This window comes from Microcebus murinus, chromosome 14, assembly GCF_040939455.1.
Source record: "Microcebus murinus isolate Inina chromosome 14, M.murinus_Inina_mat1.0, whole genome shotgun sequence".
In the NCBI taxonomy this organism is placed as follows: Eukaryota; Metazoa; Chordata; class Mammalia; order Primates; family Cheirogaleidae; genus Microcebus; species Microcebus murinus.
Genome location: NC_134117.1, coordinates 8,841,169 through 8,862,854, shown reverse-complemented (window position 1 = coordinate 8,862,854; position 21,686 = coordinate 8,841,169). Strand labels below are relative to the sequence as shown.

The window sequence follows — 21,686 nt, the reverse complement described above, 5'->3', positions numbered from 1 at the left end:
AATCAACTATCAATTTAAAAAACAATCAAAAACAATCAGACTTTAACTTAAAAATCATTTGAGAAACTTTTGAACTCCTTTCTTTGGAGTAGATAGAAGTCTTGAATTGAAAAACAAAAGACCTATTTATGAACAAAAGGATTGGTTTGGAATTTTCTAAGTTGTCTCAGTTTGTCAGTCTCTCCCCCCATAGTATCACAAAGCGGTAAACACAAAAGGCTTTTATGGCTACACAGACTTCTTTGAGCAAAAACCCATCGAATGCAAACCTCCACTGAGGGAGGGAGGGACAGACGGTCAAGGGCAGAGAGGATCTCTAGAGGCTCACAGCAATTCGGGATGGAGGAAACATGATTTTTCTTACAACTGGCCACTATGCACCTTGAAGCCACATTTTGTCTTACTGAGGCCTATGGTGTTCAACTGTGCCTTTTACAAAGTAATTTAACTACTAAACAGGAGGGAGGGGAAACAAGATTTAGTGAAAAAAGCACCATGCTGACTAATAATATTGCCCATATTAAGCTCTGTATTTTCTCTGAGTCAGAGTTTGGGTCATGTAAAAGTAAAACTGGCCCCAGAGAAGAGAACTGTTTCTCACAGATTGCCATTTAAACCTCAAATGACCATGTTTCACAGCAGGCTCAAAACATTCCAGCATGTAACTGCATTTTAATTTCCTAAAACCACAGGATATAAGTCTGATTTCACATACTGTCTGGACTGTGATATTCAATACTGATAAAACTGTACCATTCTCTTGAAAGTTCCAAAAATTTAGCACATGAAAAAGGATCTTCATTTTCTTCGAAGCACTATTCTCAAAGAAATTTACTCCTGAGTTTTGTAAATGAATTCTGAACAATGAACATTAAGAGCTACAGCTATTCCATAAGAAATGTAACAACATGCGGGGTGGGAGAGAAATGTAATTTACTGGATTACAGGAAAAGAACATGCAATATATTCATCACTCACCAGGATATAGTATGTTCTTGGCAAAAACAGCCGTTTTGAGACTTAAAAATCTTCTTTGCTATGAAATGCTCATTAGGGCTTATTTGGAAAATAATTTTGAAATCTATTAACATGAATGAATATTTACTTGAGCGTCCATTCAGTGCATGGAAATTATTCAGCCACCTTCTCAACTTTATAAAACGACACGAACTAGGGATCTCTCTAATCATTAAGCATTAGATAAGAGAGGCAACCTTTAAAATAGACCAAGAAGGAAAAAGAGAACGCGAAAGAAACAATGTCGTAAATTTGGGAGTTAGAAATAAAATTAAGATCATACTACTGCTCTGTTGGAAGGAACTTATGAAAATAAACTATTATACCTGAATATGCAATATTTCAGTAAGATGTTCAGTAGTTTTCACCATAAGGGACTGGTCAGACCTGACCTTGAAGAAAGCTATGAGGAAGATTTTTTGTCTGTGTGAGGGGCGAGAGGAGAGTCGATAAGTCTATGCTTTCCTCTGTAACACTACTGCCTTTGGCTTTAAGCCTAACTCCAAAACTGACTGACACATTTAATGTTTGTTTTTAAGCAACACATCTGTTTGATCAATGAGGTGTAACTTTACTTAGAATGAAATGATAAGATTCCGATTAATAATAAAGCCCTGGTTATTCTATGAAACCTAAACACCTAGGAAACCTGGGGCTAACCTCAGGGTGTCTGGCATATGAGCTGGTTGGGTCCCTATGGCCACTCTTCATCAGATTCTAAGGTATCCTTATGCCTAAGAAGGAGCCACTCTTGATTTCATAACAGCTTTTCAAGGAGATAACAAAATACAACATTACATGAACTAGTTTTTTTTAATAAGAAAAATTATTTGTGGAAAATGCACATCTCAGAACTGAAGAAATGACTACATTCCTTTCTATGCCCTTTATCTTTCATCTGCTTTTTTCCATTTACGCCTTTCCCCTTTCCCCAGACTGTCCATTTCTCTTTCCTTCTTTCTTCCAAACTTAGACTACAGGTGGCAAGTAGAAAAATGCTTATATTCTTAAGAAATATGTATCAGGCATCTCCTCTGTGGTGGGTTCTGTGAGGACTCAAAGTTCAATTAAGCACAATTCAGAACATAAAGGAACTGCAGTCTAGGGGGGAAGACACGTCAACACAATCCAACCCAACACGAGAGCATCGAAACCCGGGCCTGCTGCACAAAGCCACAGCCGGACGCCGTAAGCGTGAGGAGGGCTGTGTGGGGGAGGACTATTTTAAACTGTGAGTGGTGCTTGGACTGCAGGGAGGTAAACAGAACTGCACATTTTTGCAGAGAGGGGGATCACAGCAGGTAAAAGTAAATGCGGACAATGGCCTGTGGCATACATGGGATGCAGCCCTCTAGTTTGGCTAACCACCACCAAAACGACAGTAAGAGGGACTATTCTTAGCATGCTTGTCTAATTTTAATCCTCATTACAGCTCAATAAGGTAGATCTTATTATTATATTAATTTTAAAGGTAAGGAATCTGAGGCCAGGGAGATTATTAAATTGCCTAAGGGCACAAGTTTACCAGCTGATCATGGAGCCAAGATCTGAATCCAGGAAGTCTGACTCCAGGGCCATACATACTTTTAATGTCTGTACATACTATTAGTGTACAGAATATCCAAAGGGGAATAATGTGAAACAAAATGTGGCTGGAGCTATACTGGGCAGGAAGGTGGAATAGGGAATAGAAATGGAGACACACCAGAGATGGAAGAAGAAAGTCAAAAAGGTATTGTCACAAAACCCATCACAGCCTATTTGCCTCCATGAAAACCATTCTACAACGTTATTCCGTTCAGTTGGTCAATATCTCTGTCTTCTCTACGTTGACTAAATAATCCAATCTACTGGACAGTCTTTATGCACTATGATAGCTGTAAAAGACGTGGATAATGATGTCAGCCCCTCAAAGCATGTAAAAACTAACCTAATGGGAGAAACCAGGTCAGTAAGTAGCATAAGCACATGAGGTTTCTTAATTTTATGCCAAACTGTGAATGTGTGTGTGCCTGTGTGATGTCTTCCTCTATCTTATACACACACACACACACACACACACACACACACACACACACACACACACACAAACACTCATGTACACACCGCAATATATAAAAAGCTACCTGGTCCTTGTTAACAACCACACACACATGGATTATAAAATAAAGCCAATGATTTCCTCTGAGCTCTGCTCCAAACATACCTGCTTCTGGGTCCTGGTTTAAACGGCAGTATTTGGAGTTTTCAAGTGAAGGCAGGCACTGTTCAATGGGTACCCAAACATATGTTTCAGGACACAACAAATCAGAAGGTCTATACTGACCCTAGAGAAGTGAAGGAAAAAGGCACAGGCATTACTAACACAAGCAGCAACTCCTGAGATACAGGGTTCCAGAGCTCCAGGAAAACAGCTTTTTCCTCCACAAACTTAAACAAAAGTCAACAAGAAATAGCTTTATTGTAAATACTAAGCAACCCTTAGTGATTGCTTTCCCATCTCAAGAATGCACATTGGACTTAAGGATCTCAAAAACACATCACCATTTAGGACACCTGTGTTATTTGGAAGATTAGAGGTTTTTTTCTGTGTGTTTTTTTTCTGTCTTTTGGAAAAAATATTTAACATGATTCTTGCTAAACTGACTGCTAAAAATAACCATCTTCAAAATCAAGTTGTCTTATAAATGCTAGTTAATAACAAAGTAATATTTATTTTCAAATATTACAGCATTGTATAAAGTGGACTTATTTTTCAAAATGAAATTTCACTGTACTTGATTATAAATTTAAAGATTTGTGGTTAACCTGTAGATTCAGTTGACAAAATTCATTCCATTCGAATGTATTAAAAAGTGTCATCAACATGCTTCTACTGTACGCAATCTAAACTGATAAATGTACGATAAAGTATAAAAAATAGAACAGAAATTTCAGGGAAACATCTGTAATAATCTGCTAAACTTTCCAAAAGATACTAAAGAAAAAAAATCTTTCACTTATAGGTAATGTGGTAGATAATTAACAGAGAGGAAGGCAGAAATTACGTGAAAGCGTTTAGTGAAATTTTTCATAAATACCAAGGTTTTATATTCTTTGAGCTTAATTAAAATTCCAAATGTCCCTTCTTTAAATTTTAAAATTCAAAATTCATTATAGAGGTTAAAATATAGTACAGTGTTTTTCAATGTTTTTTTTTTCTTTGACTATAATCCACAGTAAGAAACACATTCTACATCACAACCTAGTAAACATATATGTAAACGTAAAACTAGAAACGAAGCTTTCAGTAGATAATGCTTACCCAGGTAATGTTCTATTTAGTTTCATTTTTTTTAAATGATGCTCTTGAACCACTCAATTTGCTTTCATAAACAGCAGCAAATGGGTCACACCACGGAGTTTGAAAAACCCTGTCTAGTGCAAAACCTATTACAAAAAATACTGCTGCCAGGCTCAGCACCGTCAGGTTGCTTTCATCAGTAAGCCTGCTGTGTGGGAGTCACTACATGAAGCATCACAGGTACACAGTAATGACCACACCCCACGGCACTCAAAGATCCAGAAGTCTGTAAACTAACAAGGAGGTTGGACATGAACGAAATGTGAGGAAACATTATTTCCTCCTTGAGTGGCTGGGAGGGAGTTCAAGGAGGACACAGCGTTTTACTGGGGACTTAAAAGATGACTGGATTAAGTTTAAATGAGGAAGAGAAGGAATAAGAACAATTTTAGATAAAGGGAACAATATAAACAAAGACAGAGCTGGACTAAGTAGAAGAGAACTCTGAGTAACAGGATATATATAGCAGGGCACCGCGGCTAAGCAAAGGTAGGCTGAGATCAGATTCTGGGGGACCTCAAATATCATGTGTGGGTTTTTATTCTAGATGAAATAGACAGAGGGGGAGTTTTGTCCTATATTCCAACAGGAGCAGGTAACAGGATGAAGACCAGAACTCAGGTCTCCGACTCTAATTTTCTTGGAGTGTTCACTGTGTTGATGACTTGCTGCCCTGCAACAGTACAAGGCCATTTATAAGGGGCAGCTCCAGGTGGCCTACACACTTGTCTAACATTAAAATTCATAACACAGAATTAATTAGAAAAGAATTAATAATGTACTTAGGAAGTGTTAAAGCCAGATATTCTACTGCTACCTATCTCTTCAAAAGTAATGTCATTCTCTCCATTGATTCAGAAACTGTTTTACTGGGGGAAAGGACAGCATGATATGATACTGTCCATATTATTAACAAATCTGAAAACTTAGACAGCATCCCAAAGCAGTGGTTCTAAATCATTTTTCTCCTTCTTGGTTATAGACCGTTTGGAAAATCTGAACGGGGGAAAAAGCTAAATATAAAAGCTAAAGATATAAAACTTCTAGAAAAAAAGGACTAAGTTTTCCTGACCTTGGAGCGTACAAAGATTTTTTAGTAAACTAAAAGCACTAACCATAAAAGAAAAAACTGATGAATTATACTTCATCAAAATTACACATTGTCTTAAAAAAATTAAGAAAATAAATAGGCAAGCCAAACACTGGGAGAAAATACTGACAAAACATTAGAGAACAGAGTTGTATCCAAAACATATAAAGAATTTTAACAATCAATAATAAGAACACAAATGATTCAATTTTTTTCTGAAAGGCAAGTGATTTAAGCAATTCACCAAAGATATATGTTAAATAAGTGCCTAATAAACACAGGAAAAGATATTCAACATCATCAGTTACCAGACATGCAAATTTAAACCATAACAAGTTACCACTGCATAGCCACTAGAATCCCTAAATTTAAAAACAGGGAAAAAACACATTTTGGTAAGGATTTGGACTATGTAGAACTTAGATATTATTTGTTTAAAATGATATAGCCACTTGATAAAATACAAATATTCTTGTACATATATCATTTGTGAATACGTCCAGGATAAAGTCCTTAAATTGGAATTATTGGGTAAAAGGGTTTTAACTTTTATAGTGCCAAATGATTTTCCATAGACACTCCGCCATTTTACATTTTTATCAGCAATGTTGTGTTTCCAAGTTAATTTCCTCCACATCCTTACCAAAATGGTACACTATTATAACTTTTGATCTTTGTTAATCTAAAAAGTGGCATTTCAGGCCGGGCGCTGTGGCTCACGCCTGTAATCCTAGCTCTTGGGAGGCCGAGGCGGGCGGATTGCTCAAGGTCAGGAGTTCAAAACCAGCCTGAGCAAGAGCGAGACCCTGTCTCTACTATAAATAGAAAGAAATTAATTGGCCAACTGATATATATATAAAAAAATTAGCCGGGCATGGTGGCGCATGCCTGTAGTCCCAGCTACTCGGGAGGCTGAGGCAGAAGGATCACTCAAGCCCAGGAGATTGAGGTTGCTGTGAGCTAGGTTGACGCCACGGCACTCACTCTAGCCTGGACAACAAAGTGAGACTCTGTCTCAAAAAAAAAAAAAAAAAAAAGTGGCATTTCACTGTGGTTTGAACTTGTATTATGTTTCTTTCATACATTTAACAGAATGTGTATTTTCTTTTTCATAAAGTTGGCCCATTTTGTTGTTACACTGCTCATCTTATTGAAAGGACTCTTTATATATTAAGGAACTCTTTACATATTAAACCCTTAGTCTGTAAAATATGTTGTATCTTTCAAGTTTATCTGTCTCTTGACTTTGTACATCACCTTCTTTTGGCATATGGAAATTTGATATGTGATCAAATTTATCATTTTTTAAAATGGCATCTGGGTTTTACCTAATATAAAAACATACTTCCCTTGTTTTTTTTTTCCTAGTACATTTATAGTTTCATGATTTTACATTTACATTTATGCTCGACCTCGAATTTATTTTGTTATAAGGAATAAGAAAAGGATCCAACCTAGTTTCTTTCAGATGTTTACTCAGTCGCCTCAGCATCATTTTTTGAACAATCTTCATTTCCCCCACTGATTTAAAATGCCCTTTTGATAACTTACTGAATCCACATATATCCTGAAATCTCTTTCTGAGCTTTCTATTTATTCTGTTATACTGATCCGTCTATCTAGTCATGTGCCACTGCCACACAGTTCTAACAATTAAAGCTTTATATTATATTTTAATATCTGTGAGATCTAATTCCCCCTCACTACTCTTCATTTGCAGAATTTTCTGGCTCTTTTTGCTTAACTGTTCTAGGTTTCTGAATTTGGTACAAAAATGCTACTAACATGAAAAAGGAAATAGTACTGAAAATGGAATGATGTATCTTGACTATCGTGATGGCAGAACATAAAAGAGAATTCCCAAGAACGTTGAGTAAAAAAAGAAAGAACATATGTATCATCTTATGTTAAAAACAAACTAAGACCAAAAACATACGAGAGACACTTTTCCCTATTTTATGGTGGAACTGTTTGCCAGCCAGCTAACATGCACAGGTCAGGTAAGGGGGTGGAGACGGGGGCAATCAGGCCTCAACTTTTGAGTCCCTAAAGTTAAAACAGACCCAGTTTTCCTTATTAACAGATTCCATGAAGATTCATCAACACCCACCAGAACCCAGTGTGCCTGGATTTAACAATGTTACTGTCAATCAAAAATTTCATCAATGAGCATTAAATAAATTCTCAGTATGTGACAGGCACTAGATGCTGGGAACGACAAGATGAATGAGTGTGTTCCTCTACATAATTCACAATCCATTGGGAGTGATAGAGCTGTACAAAGATGAAGTACACATAAAATTACATTAAGTATGAGAGTGGACAACTGCAAAGTTTCTAAATTTTCACAATGTTCTTTGAAGGTAATACCTGCTTATACAATGATATCTTATTTTCAACTCTTTAAATACCTAGTTTATTTCACTGAAAGACCATAAATATACACATTTTAACTTCCGCTCATCATCTGAAATTAAATTTTTACAAGTTAAAACATTTTTCTCCTAAGTAAGGCTTATTTCAGTGCTTTAAATAAATTTGCAAGCCATCAAAGAATTCAGAGTTTTATGAAATAAACCACTTTGAAATGTTATGCTTTCTAAACTAAGCTGGATGAGAGTTAAATGACAAAAGTGCTTAAAGCTCAATTTAAAGTCGCTATCACACAAATGAAAAAAGGGGGGTTGAAAGCTATCCTGCCTTTTCAGCTAGAATAAGAAAATGAGAAATGTTTGTATTAAGAATGTAATTACTTAAGGATTTGGACATAGTTTCCCAAGGTCAGAAGAAAAAATATTTAATCAGCCTCTAAGTACACTCATTCAGATTGGAACAATAAGGTAAAAGCAGATTAATTCTTTCCTAGGGTGCTGACTTTTTGTAAATAAGAAGAAACCTGAGTTACCACAGATTTCTAAAGTACTCAAAATTTTGAAAATGTAATTGGTCTGACAGGGCTTATCTCACAAATTTTTTGGAGAGTTCTTTCAATTTGATCTACAATTTTAGAAGGTGAGCTATAGACTCCCCCTGTAACCCCTCAAAAAAGCCATCTAACAACATGAACAAAATGAAATCTTACCCAGCAAAGGCCCTGATTTCAAGAGGGAAGGCTACCGTACAGGATAGCACAGCTCAAGGTAAGATGCCCCAAAAAGTTAAAAGCTGGCTTTTAAAAATCCTACAAATAGGGAATGCTTAATTTTTATTATTAATCAAACATTTTTTGGTGAGAGATAACCACTCAATTCAAAGTCCGCAAAGGAAAATAAGTTCATCAAATCTTATGATTTTTATAACTTCACCAAACTGTTATAACTTCTGCCATTATTTATAAACTGCTTTAGAACTGAAAAAAATAAAATAACCCCCCGCAAAAAATGCCTAAGTGTCTCTGTATTTTGAGTTGCCATACAAGAGTTAATGTTTTGCTCAAAGTAGAGCTGTGACATTAAATGGTTTTTTTCTTTAATGAAAACCACTTAGACTATTTGTAAAACCCAAATTATACTAGACCTCCCCTCGCCAAAATAAAGAGGAAAAAATTAAAATATGACCACATGATATTTCAATCAATTTTACTAGGCTGTCATACAATGAAAGTCTAGGAAATACCAAAGTTAAATCTAAAACATGGAAAGGAAAAGAAAAAACCCTAGCTAAACACATTTCCTGTTCTATGGCTATTAAAACAGACTGTGTCTTCTAAAAAGGGAGGATCATGTAATTTTGATTTTTGGTCAATTGAGTGAACAAAGACATTTGCTCACTTGCATGTTTTAGACCATAATTTGAAGAGCATTACCATATTGATTTCATTTTCTATCCTATAAAAGAACCACAAAATAAATTATAAGGAAAATATCTTGGTTTAATAAAATGTTATAGTAAGAATTCAGCCTAAAAGCTACATCTATTTTGATAGCCAGATGTTAAAATCATTTCACATTTTATCTTATTGAAATAACAATGAACAGAGGTATTTAAAGCGTATAAAAAGATACATTTATGTGGAAAAATTTGATTTCACAATCAGTAGTAATTTCAGCAAAGAGACTTTAAAACTTTAGATGAACATCTTTTACTTCTAATGAAAACTAAGCAAACAACACGGAGAGAGTCTTTCCCTCAGTTAAGATATAACTACTTAGAAATCTGAAGTTTCCAAGGCAAAAGTTATACTACTGATAGAGAGGAGCGAAACATGGTTCTAGCAAGCCCTAACGATCAATTTTTGTTACTATGTTTTCACTGATGTAAATCATATACCATAAAATTCACCCTAAGTGTAAATCAGCACTGTTATTATATTCACAAGGTTATACAACCATCTATCTAATTCCACGATATTTCATCATCCCCAAAAGAAACCCCAATACTCACTAATAGTCACTCCCCAATCCCTCGCTCCCCAGCCCCTGGTAACCATTAATGTGAGGCAGTCCACTTAAAAATGGAATATTTCCTCATATTGTCATGCTTCCTATTTGACTCAGAGTAAAACCCAAAGACACAACACAGCCTATAAGGCCCCAGGTGACGTGGCCCACGTTGTTTCTGGTTTTCTACTGTTCCACCTTGGCCACACAGCCTTCCCTGAGGCCTGCTCCCACCTCAGAGATTTTCACTGACTGTCCTCTCTTCTGATCATACAGATATCCCCACGGCTAACTCTGTCATGTGCCCTAAGTTTCTGCTCAGTGTCATATTCTCCACCTTATCTCCCTATTATTCTTCCATAGGGCTTATCACCTTCTAACATTCTTGTTAATTTCCTATTTATTTATATCTGTAGGGAACTCCTTGTTGGAATGTAGGGTCCAGGATTTTAGTGTGACTTGTTCACTAATGTATTCTAAACCCTGCTCCGTAAATAACTGACAGATGGATGAACAATTAACCTAGGATACTCTACCTATACAATTTCTACTTCCTTTCTCTAAACACGGTGGATGTTACTTTAATATCTGGTGCCTTGCATATTAATATGGCATATATAAATTAATCAATATTTGATGAATTCATATTTATTATGCAGCTCCACTATGTTTTTATTATATAAGAACAGTTTCCAATCTTTGGAAATCCAGTGAATTACCACCAAAAACAAAAAGTATATGATCATGAGATGGTCTATTAGAGTTACTGAAATCATAAAGGGTGTTTTCACACTAAAGGAGGTTAGAAACTACTGGCTCATGTCAATTTAGTTTTTTTCATCAAAAAATATTTTCCATTCAAAAGACAAGCATAGCTTTTCATATTAAGTTTCACTTAGGGAAAAAGGAGGGGGAATGTGACTTGGGAAAGGAGCTCTTTCTCTGTTTAGCAGAGTTGAGCAGAGCCACTTTGGTTGGTGATGACAATAACAATGATTCCCCCCTGCGTTTTAAGAACATAGTTCTTACAACAATTCTGTATATAATCTGAGTTAAATGTCATAGTAACTTAAAAAGGTAATGGGAACAGACTTCCCCTGTACAGATAAAACAGTAAGATCATGTAATAGTAGTGATGAGCTCAGAACTAGACTCAATTCCCATTCTCATTCCATACCTAAATCTAAAAATATTCACAACTCTTTTGTGTATTTTCAAAATAACTTCCAAAAATCTTAAAGATCACAACTCAGTTGAATGTGCACAGGGACTCCACTTGCCATCAAGGATGGAAAGAGGAATAAGCCTCGCGAGGTGCATCCGCTAGAGGGAGAGAAGGCAGCTGCGCCCCCATACTGCTCCAGCCCCCAGTTACTGCAGGGTGGGGCCCGGGGCGCTGGGGAAAGCACAGAGGAGCTGCCACCACCAGCAGTACTGACAAGAGCAACGAGGACTACAACTGAGCTGTTGGTGGCGCTCCAGGGAAAGCTGATTCTTTTCACCTTTGTGTTCCTCAAAAAAGGCCCCTTCTGCAGTGTGCCTTAAAGACTGAGTAGCAAAAAATAAAAAAACCAGGCACTCACCAACACCAAATACAGGTCCAAGACTTACAGAGCTGGAGCTCTCCTTAGCTCCCAAATGTCCATCAAAACTGCACCAAATAGGAGATGAAATGAGAAACAACTGTTTCATCTCTGCAATTAATATGTGGTCCTGTGTCTATGGTTTGGGGAAAATTCAAAAATAAATTTATCTTGAACTTTGCATTCAAAATGTTAATGTTAGGTTAGTCATAAAAAGGAACCCCATCTTCTCTCTGAACAAATGCCAATTTCCATAAATTCAAATTTATTGCCAATATCTTTCCTCTTAATATAGAACGACGTATTTAAAGCAACATTCAAGTTCAAGAATGGATCCAACTATAACTTGGTATTATCTGGAGAAATATTATGAAACTCAGGGTTTTAAAATTATATTATGGTTTCTTTTATCTTATTACAACTTCCTATCTTCCTACATTTCCACAGAAGTACTTCTTACAATTGAATGTACAATTGATCAGAAATAAAAACTTTTTACATTATAATGGAAAATTCTCCATAACAACTCTGAAGCACTGAAATTACCATCCACCTCTTTTTAAACAAATTCACATTAAAAGGTCCACTCTTTGATTATAGTAAATCCAGAAATACCTGATTTTAATTTTAAAGGGCTTTAATGTCTTTTTTTAAAAATCTTTTTTCTTTTTCTTTTTGGCCTTTATAAGAAGACATGTGTGAAGAAGCCCTATGTACTCAGAACTATGTATGTTTGCAAATCTGACATATAAGAATTCCCTTTGAATATTACATTTTTCTTTGTATAAGTTTAAACAGCATGCAAACGAGAAGTTATTTCTTTAATTAAAGTTAAAAGATTTGAGGCTTTGTTGTTTTTCTCAGAAAAAAAGTCAGAAAAGTGAAGAAATACTTTCATATGACATTCACCCAAGTTAGCATTCTTGGCTTTTAATTGGAAACATCTGGGGATGGGCTTGGCAGATTGCAATAAAATTGAAGTTACCAATTCACACCCTGCCATTTTGAGGGTATTTTGTTTTTACAGTTTGCAAATCAAAACCAAACGGTCTTTCCTTTGAACTCTGGTCCTGAACCAAAGACCTTTATGAGATTTCACTTTCAAGAATACTTTATAAATATTTTGAAAAATAGGAAGGATTTCGTGAGTATTAGAGAAGATGCTAAACCAGCAGTTTGTTTTTAAAGTTCAAGTTAAATTAAAAAGTAAGTACACCAAAAAGACAATATTATTTAAATACACACACACACACACACACACACACAGGACACTAGTAGCACTGAACAAAAAAGAAAGATTAACTAGACATTTAAGTCTTTTATCAGGTAAAGTTGATATTGGTACCCCAATTTTTCACAATAAACCAACTGATTTACTAAAACCAATTGCTTAAAGAGAAGCTCTAACACTACATAAACAAAAATAGTTCAAAATAATCCATTAGAGTGGGCTGTACCCCTAGAGAAAGCGAGTAAGAATAAGGGCTTATTAAATCCAGTCTTTTCCCTGAAAGACAACACCAATGGAATCCCATCCGCAAAGTACTACAGCAGACCCCTTGCTCCCTGATTTCATTACATAAACAGAGATTGACTTTATCAGTCCCCAAGAGAGTGCTTTAGAAGTAACTCTAGCTGCTCTGTTTTCAAAAACCGTGTTTGGATTGTGCCATGCTCAGTTGGCGAGGTGAGCTGAGAACAGTAAAGACAAAGGACCTAAACATCTGAATCCGTTTGTGTCCCTCAAATTTTGAAAGCCAACAGATGTACTCCATGTGCTGCTGGGCTAAGCTTTGAAAATTTAAAAATACATATTTTTTCCACTGACAAACAGAAAGTGATGGTATTCTGTGTTTCTTTAATTAAAATCCAAGGGTTCTCAAAAGCTCCAGGACTTACTTTAAAGCTTCTTTAAGACTGACCTATTTATTTTACTATTAGCAAATAATAGAGAAAAAAAGAATTTAATTCAGTTTTAATCACAATCTTTGCTTTTATTTTGGAAACCCTGACTTAATCTTTTTTCTTCTAAAAATACAAAGAAAGCTTGTGAAGAAAAGATTCAGGGAGTCAACTTACAGCCCAAATTTAATTTCAGACTGAAGGGTCATAAGTTGAAAAGGATTAAAAAAAAAAAGAGAATAAAAGATAAAGACAAAGAAGATAATATAAAGAGAAAAAGTAAAGTCCAAAGCTTCTTTAATTTCTGTTAAAGATTAAATATGCATATATACTTACTTGTGTGTGTATATATAAATTTGGCATTCTCCATGTTGGTAAAAAGAATCAATTCAGGTGTGTGTTTGTTTTTTAGGCTATTACTTAGAAAATAGCGCTTAGAATCACTGGTTCTGCCATTACCCTAGTTGAGGCAGATGACAGTGATAGGGTCTAATTCCAAGTTCACCTCCTGGAATGCATCCTTCTACTGCTTCTACAGAGAACTGATCCTATAAATTCCCTACTTAAAACCCTTCACTGGCTCTCCAATACCCATAGGAAAATAGAATGATCCCTTTTTAAAGTAAAAAAAAAATTCATGGGCCTTTTTTGTAACTTTAGTTACAGCTGATGAGAAATTACATGAGATAGGCCGGGCACAGTGGCTCATGCCTGTAATCCTAGCACTCAGGGAGGCTGAGGCGGGCAGATTGCTTGAGGTCAGGAGTTCGAACCAGCCTGAGCAAGAGCGAGAGCCAATCTCTACTAAAAATAGAAATAAATTAATTGGCCAATTAATATATATACAAAAAATTAGCCAGGCATGGTGGCGCATGCCTATTGTCCCAGGTACTCGGGAGGCTGAGGCAGAAGGATAGCTTGAGTCCAGGAGTTTGAGGTTGCTGTGAGCTAGGCTGACACCACAGCACTTTAGCCAGGGCAGCAGAGTGAGACTCTGTCTCAAAAAAAAAAAAAAGAAAGAAAGAAATTACATGAGATAAATACCAGTACAAATTCATTAATGCTTTTAAATGACTCTGGATATTACTAATCACAAAAGAGCCTGTATGTGACAGATGTGTATTTCCTTAGTCTATATCCACAGTTGTGCAAATGGAGTCATAGACTTCTTGCCAGAGCTCCCAGGTTTAGAGATGCCTATACCGTGTATGAGTGCACGGCAAAAAATTTGTTTTCAGTCTACTTTATTACCCCCAACACACTCACCCAAGGCACTCACAGCTAGACACAGGCTATGTCCTGCCTGGTATGGCTACCTATTTGGTCTGAATGCCTACTCCATTTTCAAAACCTAACCTACATACTGCTTACTCTTTCTTTCTCAAGCCTTCCTTGGACTCTGCTTCACCTCACCACCAACTGCTCCCATCCCCAGGCTGAACCACACCCTGTGCTGCCATTCCTACAATCAGCCTACCATCTGCCAGGCTCCATGCTAAGGTACTGGGCATGCCACCATGAACAATAGTTTCAGTTGAACTGAATTGCTAGTTTCAGTTCTCAGGAACATTCTAGTTCAAAAGGGGAGACAGACTTTAAAGGAAATAATCCTACAGAAACCATAGTATTACAAAGTATGGCAAATGCTATGAAGAAAAAGTATACCAGTATAATAGAAAAATCTAATTTAGACGTCAAGGTTGACATCTTTAGGAGATATCTGGACTTCCACAGAAGCCTATTCTAGAAATTAATTTGATCGATTGGAGTTGTTTGTATGTTGTTTCTCTTACTTTTGCAATATCACACCTCCCCCTCTGCTCCCTACCCCAAATCCAACTTGGAGTTTCCTAAGAATTGGGAGCACATCATGTTTTTGCATTCCTTATGCCTTGTATGGACTGAGTTCTCAGTAATACTTACTGAATATTTATTGAATTTAACAGAATTCTGTAAAATTTTATTTTTAAAAAAGACAGAACCAGAGAATCTTAAAACTAAAAGAATCCAAACCTCCCTAATCAATATCCATTTTCATTTAAATATTTTTAAAAAGGAAGAGGGGAGAAACAGAAAAGTTCAGTGACTTGATCAAGGCTAATTATTAGTAAAGCCAAGATCAGAACTTTGATCTTAATATTCTTTTTCTGTTAAAATTCCCAAGCTAAAATCAGATACAGTATAAACTCCTAAATTGCGTCACCAATGTCCTATATTCCTGTTTTTGAAGATTTGTCTAATCAGAATCATTTGGGATCTGCCCCTTAGAAACATTATTGGTTTTACTTTTCAACATTCCTTTTAAAATTGACATGCCCTGAATCCAACAATGCTAAAAAACGGTTCCCGATAAATACACATCTTTAATAAAGTCAGTAAACTGTCTTTAATCATGTATCAACTGGAGCTATTATTTTTTCCAGAATATGAAAACAGAAAACATTTTTCAATGCCTGAAAACCTTAATCGTAAAGGTTTGTTTAATTACACCCCTGAGGGAAATAAGAAGCTAGCTATAACCTCATATTTATCCCAGGGGTGTGATCTTTGGTAATCAGTCCTTTTTTTCTGCCTGATGGAAAATTCATCACAAATGACTTAAATGCTTCAAGTTTAAGGATAACCCTTCCTCCCTCAACTGTGCAGCAGCAGGGGTTGTGGGAGAATTTACATCCCATCCCCTTGGATGCCATCAGCATTCCGTGTATTTCTGCAAGGATGCACTTGGCAGAAAGTTCACGTACCAGCTTCTGTGGAGCACCTACCTTCTGCAAGTTCACAGTATACCTGGTGGATTATTTCCTCTCTTTCTAAAAATGATCACTCATGTAACCATGATAAACATGACACCTTCAACTTATGCAAATCAATTAATTTCACAGAATTTTAAATTATTGTGAAAAATGTACTACGTTAAAACACCAAGGAATTTTGGATGACAACTTGGAAAACCTCACCTCTTCACGCCTTATATAACATCCTGCCAAACTCAATTTGTCCAAACTCAATTAGCCACGTTGTTAGCATAGACAGAATTTACAGTTATGAAGATCCTCAAGATCATTAGTATCTCTGTAAATGTTATAATTTTATCCCCTTTTTTTTTAGCTCATTACAAAACCACATATGCATCAAATGCAAAAAAAAAACCTTGAAGATGTAAGGAGATGTAAAATCTTTAATATTTCCATACATGATTCCAAAGGAAAGTTAACACTTAGGACTTAATTTGGGGCTTAATTTTAAATTATATGTGTATGAAAGGAGAGTTTTTAATGGCTACCCCATTAAAATAAAGTTCTATAATGGCACCTATCTTGTACTTTACACAAAAAATGAATTTCCCTAAAATTTTAAGGAGCCAATCATCACCTTTGCATCCAATAATAGTTTGGAGATATCGAAATAGTGTAATTATCAGTTTACCACATCAGAACTCTCTGAAAATAGTATAAGTAAAATTGAAGCTGAAATCTACAACTTCCAGATGTGGTAAAGTACAATTTTGACCAGTTACCATTATGGAGAGACTGAAATTATGGTATTAGTCATAGAGATGATTATAGTTTTGAGCTTGACAGTTTGGAGCACTGAGTATGTTTGGAAGCGGTTGAGCTACAGGCTGGTGTTCTATCAGCTGTTGATCTATCAGCTTCTGGTGGTGCAGCACTGAAGTGATACAACATGGTACATAGCACACATTCTAGTGACAATTTTGTAGTATTATTATGAGCTCATAAAATCTGCAGATATTTAATGTGTTTGAATCTAGTGTGGTTTATCCTTTTTGATGCTCAAATTGTCCACATTTTGGCCAGTGGGAGCCGAATTAAGTTGTCTCCTGAGTGTTTCCAACACAACCCTAGTGGTTTATGATTGCTTCCATGCTTGCTAACTTCTTTTTTATCTTCACAGAGACTATTTATTAAAGGAGTTTTAACTATCCACAGACTTCACTGTGTTTGTGAGCAACGGATCTGAAAATCCATCACTAAATAAATAAATTAAGCTTACATCAGTTATTTAACTTTAGTCTCCAGGAACAGTATGATCTATGAGCATCTGTGTCTCCTCTTTGTGTAATAACAGCATGAAGCATTTACACCAGGACTGCAAAGAATTACACAAGACACAATTAAAAGTAAGCTTTCAAAGCACTTTTAGCAAAATATATAGCCTTAACTGAAGGGTATATTAAAAAAAATATCTAAAACCTAGAATAAATCAAATGTATTAAGAGCATGAAGTCCAAATAACATTAATTCTTTCTTTCTGTAACATGAAGTTACTAGTTTTTAGGAAAGATTATATTTATATACATAATTAAAACAATTTAAGTATTAACTAAATAACAATAAGCTACTATTTATTGCAGGGGTCCTCAAACTTTTTAAACAGGGGGCCAGTTCACTGTCCCTTAGACCGTTAGAGGGCCGTTGGAGAGTGCGGCAGACATTCCACACATGCGCACTGTGGCCCCAGGACGAGTCAGCTGGTAAGCAGGACAGGCAGCGGTGGCAAAAACATCCAGCCGGGCTGGATAAATGTCCTCAGTGGGCCGCATGTGGCCCACGGGCCGCAGTTTGAGGACATCTGATTTATTGAGTGCTTACTAGGAGCTGAGCATTACACTAACTGCTCTACATGTGCTACCTCATTAATTTTCAAAATTATCCTGTAAGGAGTGGTGATTATTATCCCCATTTTATCGATGAAGACACTGTAGTTTATAATAGCTGTACATAAGCCATGAAATGAAGATTTCAACTCAGCTCCTCCATGTCTGAGAACTAAATCTTAACTCTTTCTCCTGGTAAAATGGTAATTAAAAATGTCTAAATTTTATAAGAAAATGTACTTATAGTCCAACTGTCAACAGCTTTTAATTAAAATAATGCACAAATATTTATATATTTTTAAAATTTTTATTATTATTCTTAATTTTTTTTTAACAACAGGGTCTTGCTGTGTCACCCAGGCTGGAGGCAGTGGCCTGATCAAAGTTCACTATAACCTCGAATTCCTGGGCTCAAGCAATCCTTCTGTCTCAACCTCTCAAGTAGCTGGGACTATAGACATACACCACTATGCCCAGCTAATTTTTTAAAAACATTTTTTGTAGAGACAGGGTCTTACTGCATTGCCCAGGCTGCTCTAGAACTCCTGGCCTCAAGCGATCCTCTCACCGTAGCCTCCAAAAGTGCTGGGATTACAGGTATGAGTCACTGAGCCTGGTCTTATGTTTTAAATTTTTATAAGCAATGGGAATTTGGAATATGTTTTAAAAATTCTAACGTTCAAGAGAAACTATGAAAAACAAAAATAATTTACCATTGGGTAAAAGGTTGTGGGAAACAAGATATTCGGTCTCAAAGTATAACCCCACAGATGACTAGTACTAATTGCAAAGGGAAAAAAGCAGCTTCACAGTGGAGTCTCTGGCAGTTGCCACCTTAACCAAGTGAGCAAATGTAACATCCCTGACACTGGGACAAACTGACAGTAAGGGACTCCTAATGTGATGTCCTGAGACTGACACAGTATCACCTGGGTAGTATTTCTGCCCCAAAGGATTAACCTGAATAAAATTACGAAGAAACAATCAGACAAATTCAAACAATGGGAACTGAACTCTTCAAAAATGTTGATGCTGTGAAAACACAGAAAGCAAAGTCACAGTTCTAGATTAAATAGTATGTTTAAAAAACGTAATAAGTGAAATATATAATTCTTGACTAAAACCAGGATTGAGGGGGGGAAAAAACAAAGGGCATGACTGGGGAAAATGAAAAATTTGAATATGACCTACAAGTTTGATTATATTATTGTAGGGATATTAAGAATTTCTTGAGAGTGATAACGGTGTTGTAGTTAAGTACCATGTTTCCCCAAAAATAAGGCAGGGTCTTATATTTATTTTTCCTCAAAAAGACACCCTAGGGATTATTTTCAGGGGATGTGTTATTATTTTTAAGTACGGTAAAACAATCTACATTTATTCAAATATAATTAAGTCATCTTCTTCTGGAACATGACTCTCCAAACCCCAAATTCCATCCTGAATTTCCTACGACTCTATTTCCTTTAGAACCATTGGCCCCCATCTCTCATGTCAAGCAACAGAACTCTCATTAAATGAGCAGGGCTGGCTTATTTACCAGAGATCCAGTGAGCACTGGGTCCAATCTGCACAGTGGAGCAGAAATGATCTCTCTGGGCTCAGTAGGAGACTGCTTGCTGAAGCTTTTCCCTTAACCCCTGGTGTTTGTGGGGGGTGAGAGAGGCCCACAGATCTGAGCAAAATGGCAGCCACGGCTTTCCTTCTTCCCCCTGGGGACACACAACACCTAAAGCGGAGCGTCCCGCTCCTCACTGCACTGAGGAGACTTTCCCCTAAAGTCTCAGCACACACAGGATGGCCGGGACCCGACAGTGGGAGCCGACCTTGCTGGTGGGGCTGCCCGGACCTTTCCGGTCACCTCTGGGATAGTAGCTGTCACGATGAGGCAGATGAGAAGGGCTGCTCGTCTTCTTCACCACTGTGCAACAAAATGCATGGGTTGTGCAGATGCGCTGCATAGCCACGCCCATCACTAGGTCTTGTTTTCAGGGTAGGGCTTGTATTGCGCAAATGCTTAGAAATCTTGCTAGGGCTTATTTTATGGGTAGGTCTTATTTTTGGGGAAACACTGTATGAGAATATCTCTGTTCTTAGGATATCCATGCTGAAGTACTTGCAGGTAAAATGTCATGATGTCTGAAGCTTACTTTCAAATGGGTAAAATGTCATGATGTCTGAAACTTACTTTCAAATGGTTTAGCAGAAAAAATATGCACCAACACTTACATATGCAATTTATACAAAGAAATGAAGCCAATGTGCAAGATGTTGATAATTAGTGACTTTAGGTGAAGGTATATGGATATTTATTGTATTATTCTTCCAACTTTTCTGTAGGTTTGAAATTTTAAAAATTTGCGGGAAACAACAGATTCGATAAATATACACTTCTCTACCCTACCCTAAGCAGGCATCCATGCTCCTCAGTATTTTGTTCTTTCTTTCTAAAACTTACCGATTCAATATTGCAAGAGATTTTTCAAATCTTTATTCTAAGAACTCCCTGAAGACAGGGCCTGTGTCTAAGTCATCAGCACCAATAGGGGGATTAACACAGGTCCTTAAAGTGCCTCATACATAGCAGCCACAGTAAATGCAAGCTGAATTAAATATTTGCTTTTTCTATTATAAGGTACTATCATGTAGGTGACAATAAGTAGCTTTTAGCAACTTATTAGCACTTTAAAGCACAACAGAGTTATTTCATGACTGACAAACTATGCTATATAATCCTCTAAATTTAGAATAATTTTAAACTGGTTAAGTATCTGGAAAGTTAAATTTAAAAAGAAAATGAAGAGTAACCAAAGATAACCAAACCATCACCATGGAATAAACTCACGGTTTAGTACTTACTTCATACAGTATAAATTTAAATTTAGTTTATGTAGGTTAGAGTCCATTTTGAAATTTATATCCCAAGTTGGTAATACATGTACTAGAACACCAGGGCAATTTTATCATTGAGGTTCACATTGCCCTTATAGATTGGTTTTGTGATTATGGGAGGATAGCTATAATGTACTAGATGATGATGACATTAATTGAGACATGCACAGGCTGAATTCACAGAAGCTGAAAGTAGGTAACGGCATACTGTGAAGTAAGGGACAGCAAACTATGGCCAATGGGCCAAATTTGGTCTGCTGCTTGTCTCTGTAAGAATGGTTTTTATATTTTTTAATGGTTGAAAATAAAAGGAATATTTTGTGACATGAAAATTATATGACATTAAAATTTTAATGTCCATGAAGTTTTACTGGAACACAGCTATCCCCATTTGTTTATATATTGTCTGTGGCTGCTTTGGCAACCATGGCAGACCACAAGGCTGCAAAGCCTAAAGTATTTACTATCTGACCCTTTATAGAAAAGTCTGCAGACCCCTACTATACAGGAATGTAACTGCCAGGGAGTGAAATTTCAATATCCAGAAGACAACTGAGGACCCATGAGTCTGTTTATCTTGTGATATTCATAGAGATATACACGTTTATACACTTTTCTATACCAATGTTTCAGTAAAAAGATTTTTTTAACTGTCCTATTACTATGAATTTATAGATGTACCAAGCAGGTAACATTTCCCACAATGCTTTTACAAATAAAATATATAAAATAGTGATGTTTTTAATGCTATCATCCAAATCAGAGGTTAATTTGTGTGTGACAAAGAGTCCAGACTATGGATGGCCAGATATCAACCTTGGCAAATCATCTAGAGAAGGCTCCAGAAAAGAACTAGAAGAAG

At 36.4% G+C, this 21,686-nt stretch overlaps 1 protein-coding gene across 9 annotated transcripts in view; it reads right to left on the bottom strand.

Moving 5' to 3' along the window:
- ATE1 (arginyltransferase 1) overlaps window positions 1-21,686 on the bottom strand; it is a 123,302-nt gene that overhangs the window by 15,580 nt on the left and 86,036 nt on the right. For all 9 annotated transcript variants that reach the window (XM_076009738.1, XM_020280739.2, XM_020280738.2 and 6 more), the window contains one exon: window positions 3,224-3,344. In XM_076009738.1, coding sequence (XP_075865853.1) covers window positions 3,224-3,344 — 121 coding nt within the window. The remainder of the gene's footprint in view (window positions 1-3,223; window positions 3,345-21,686) is intronic.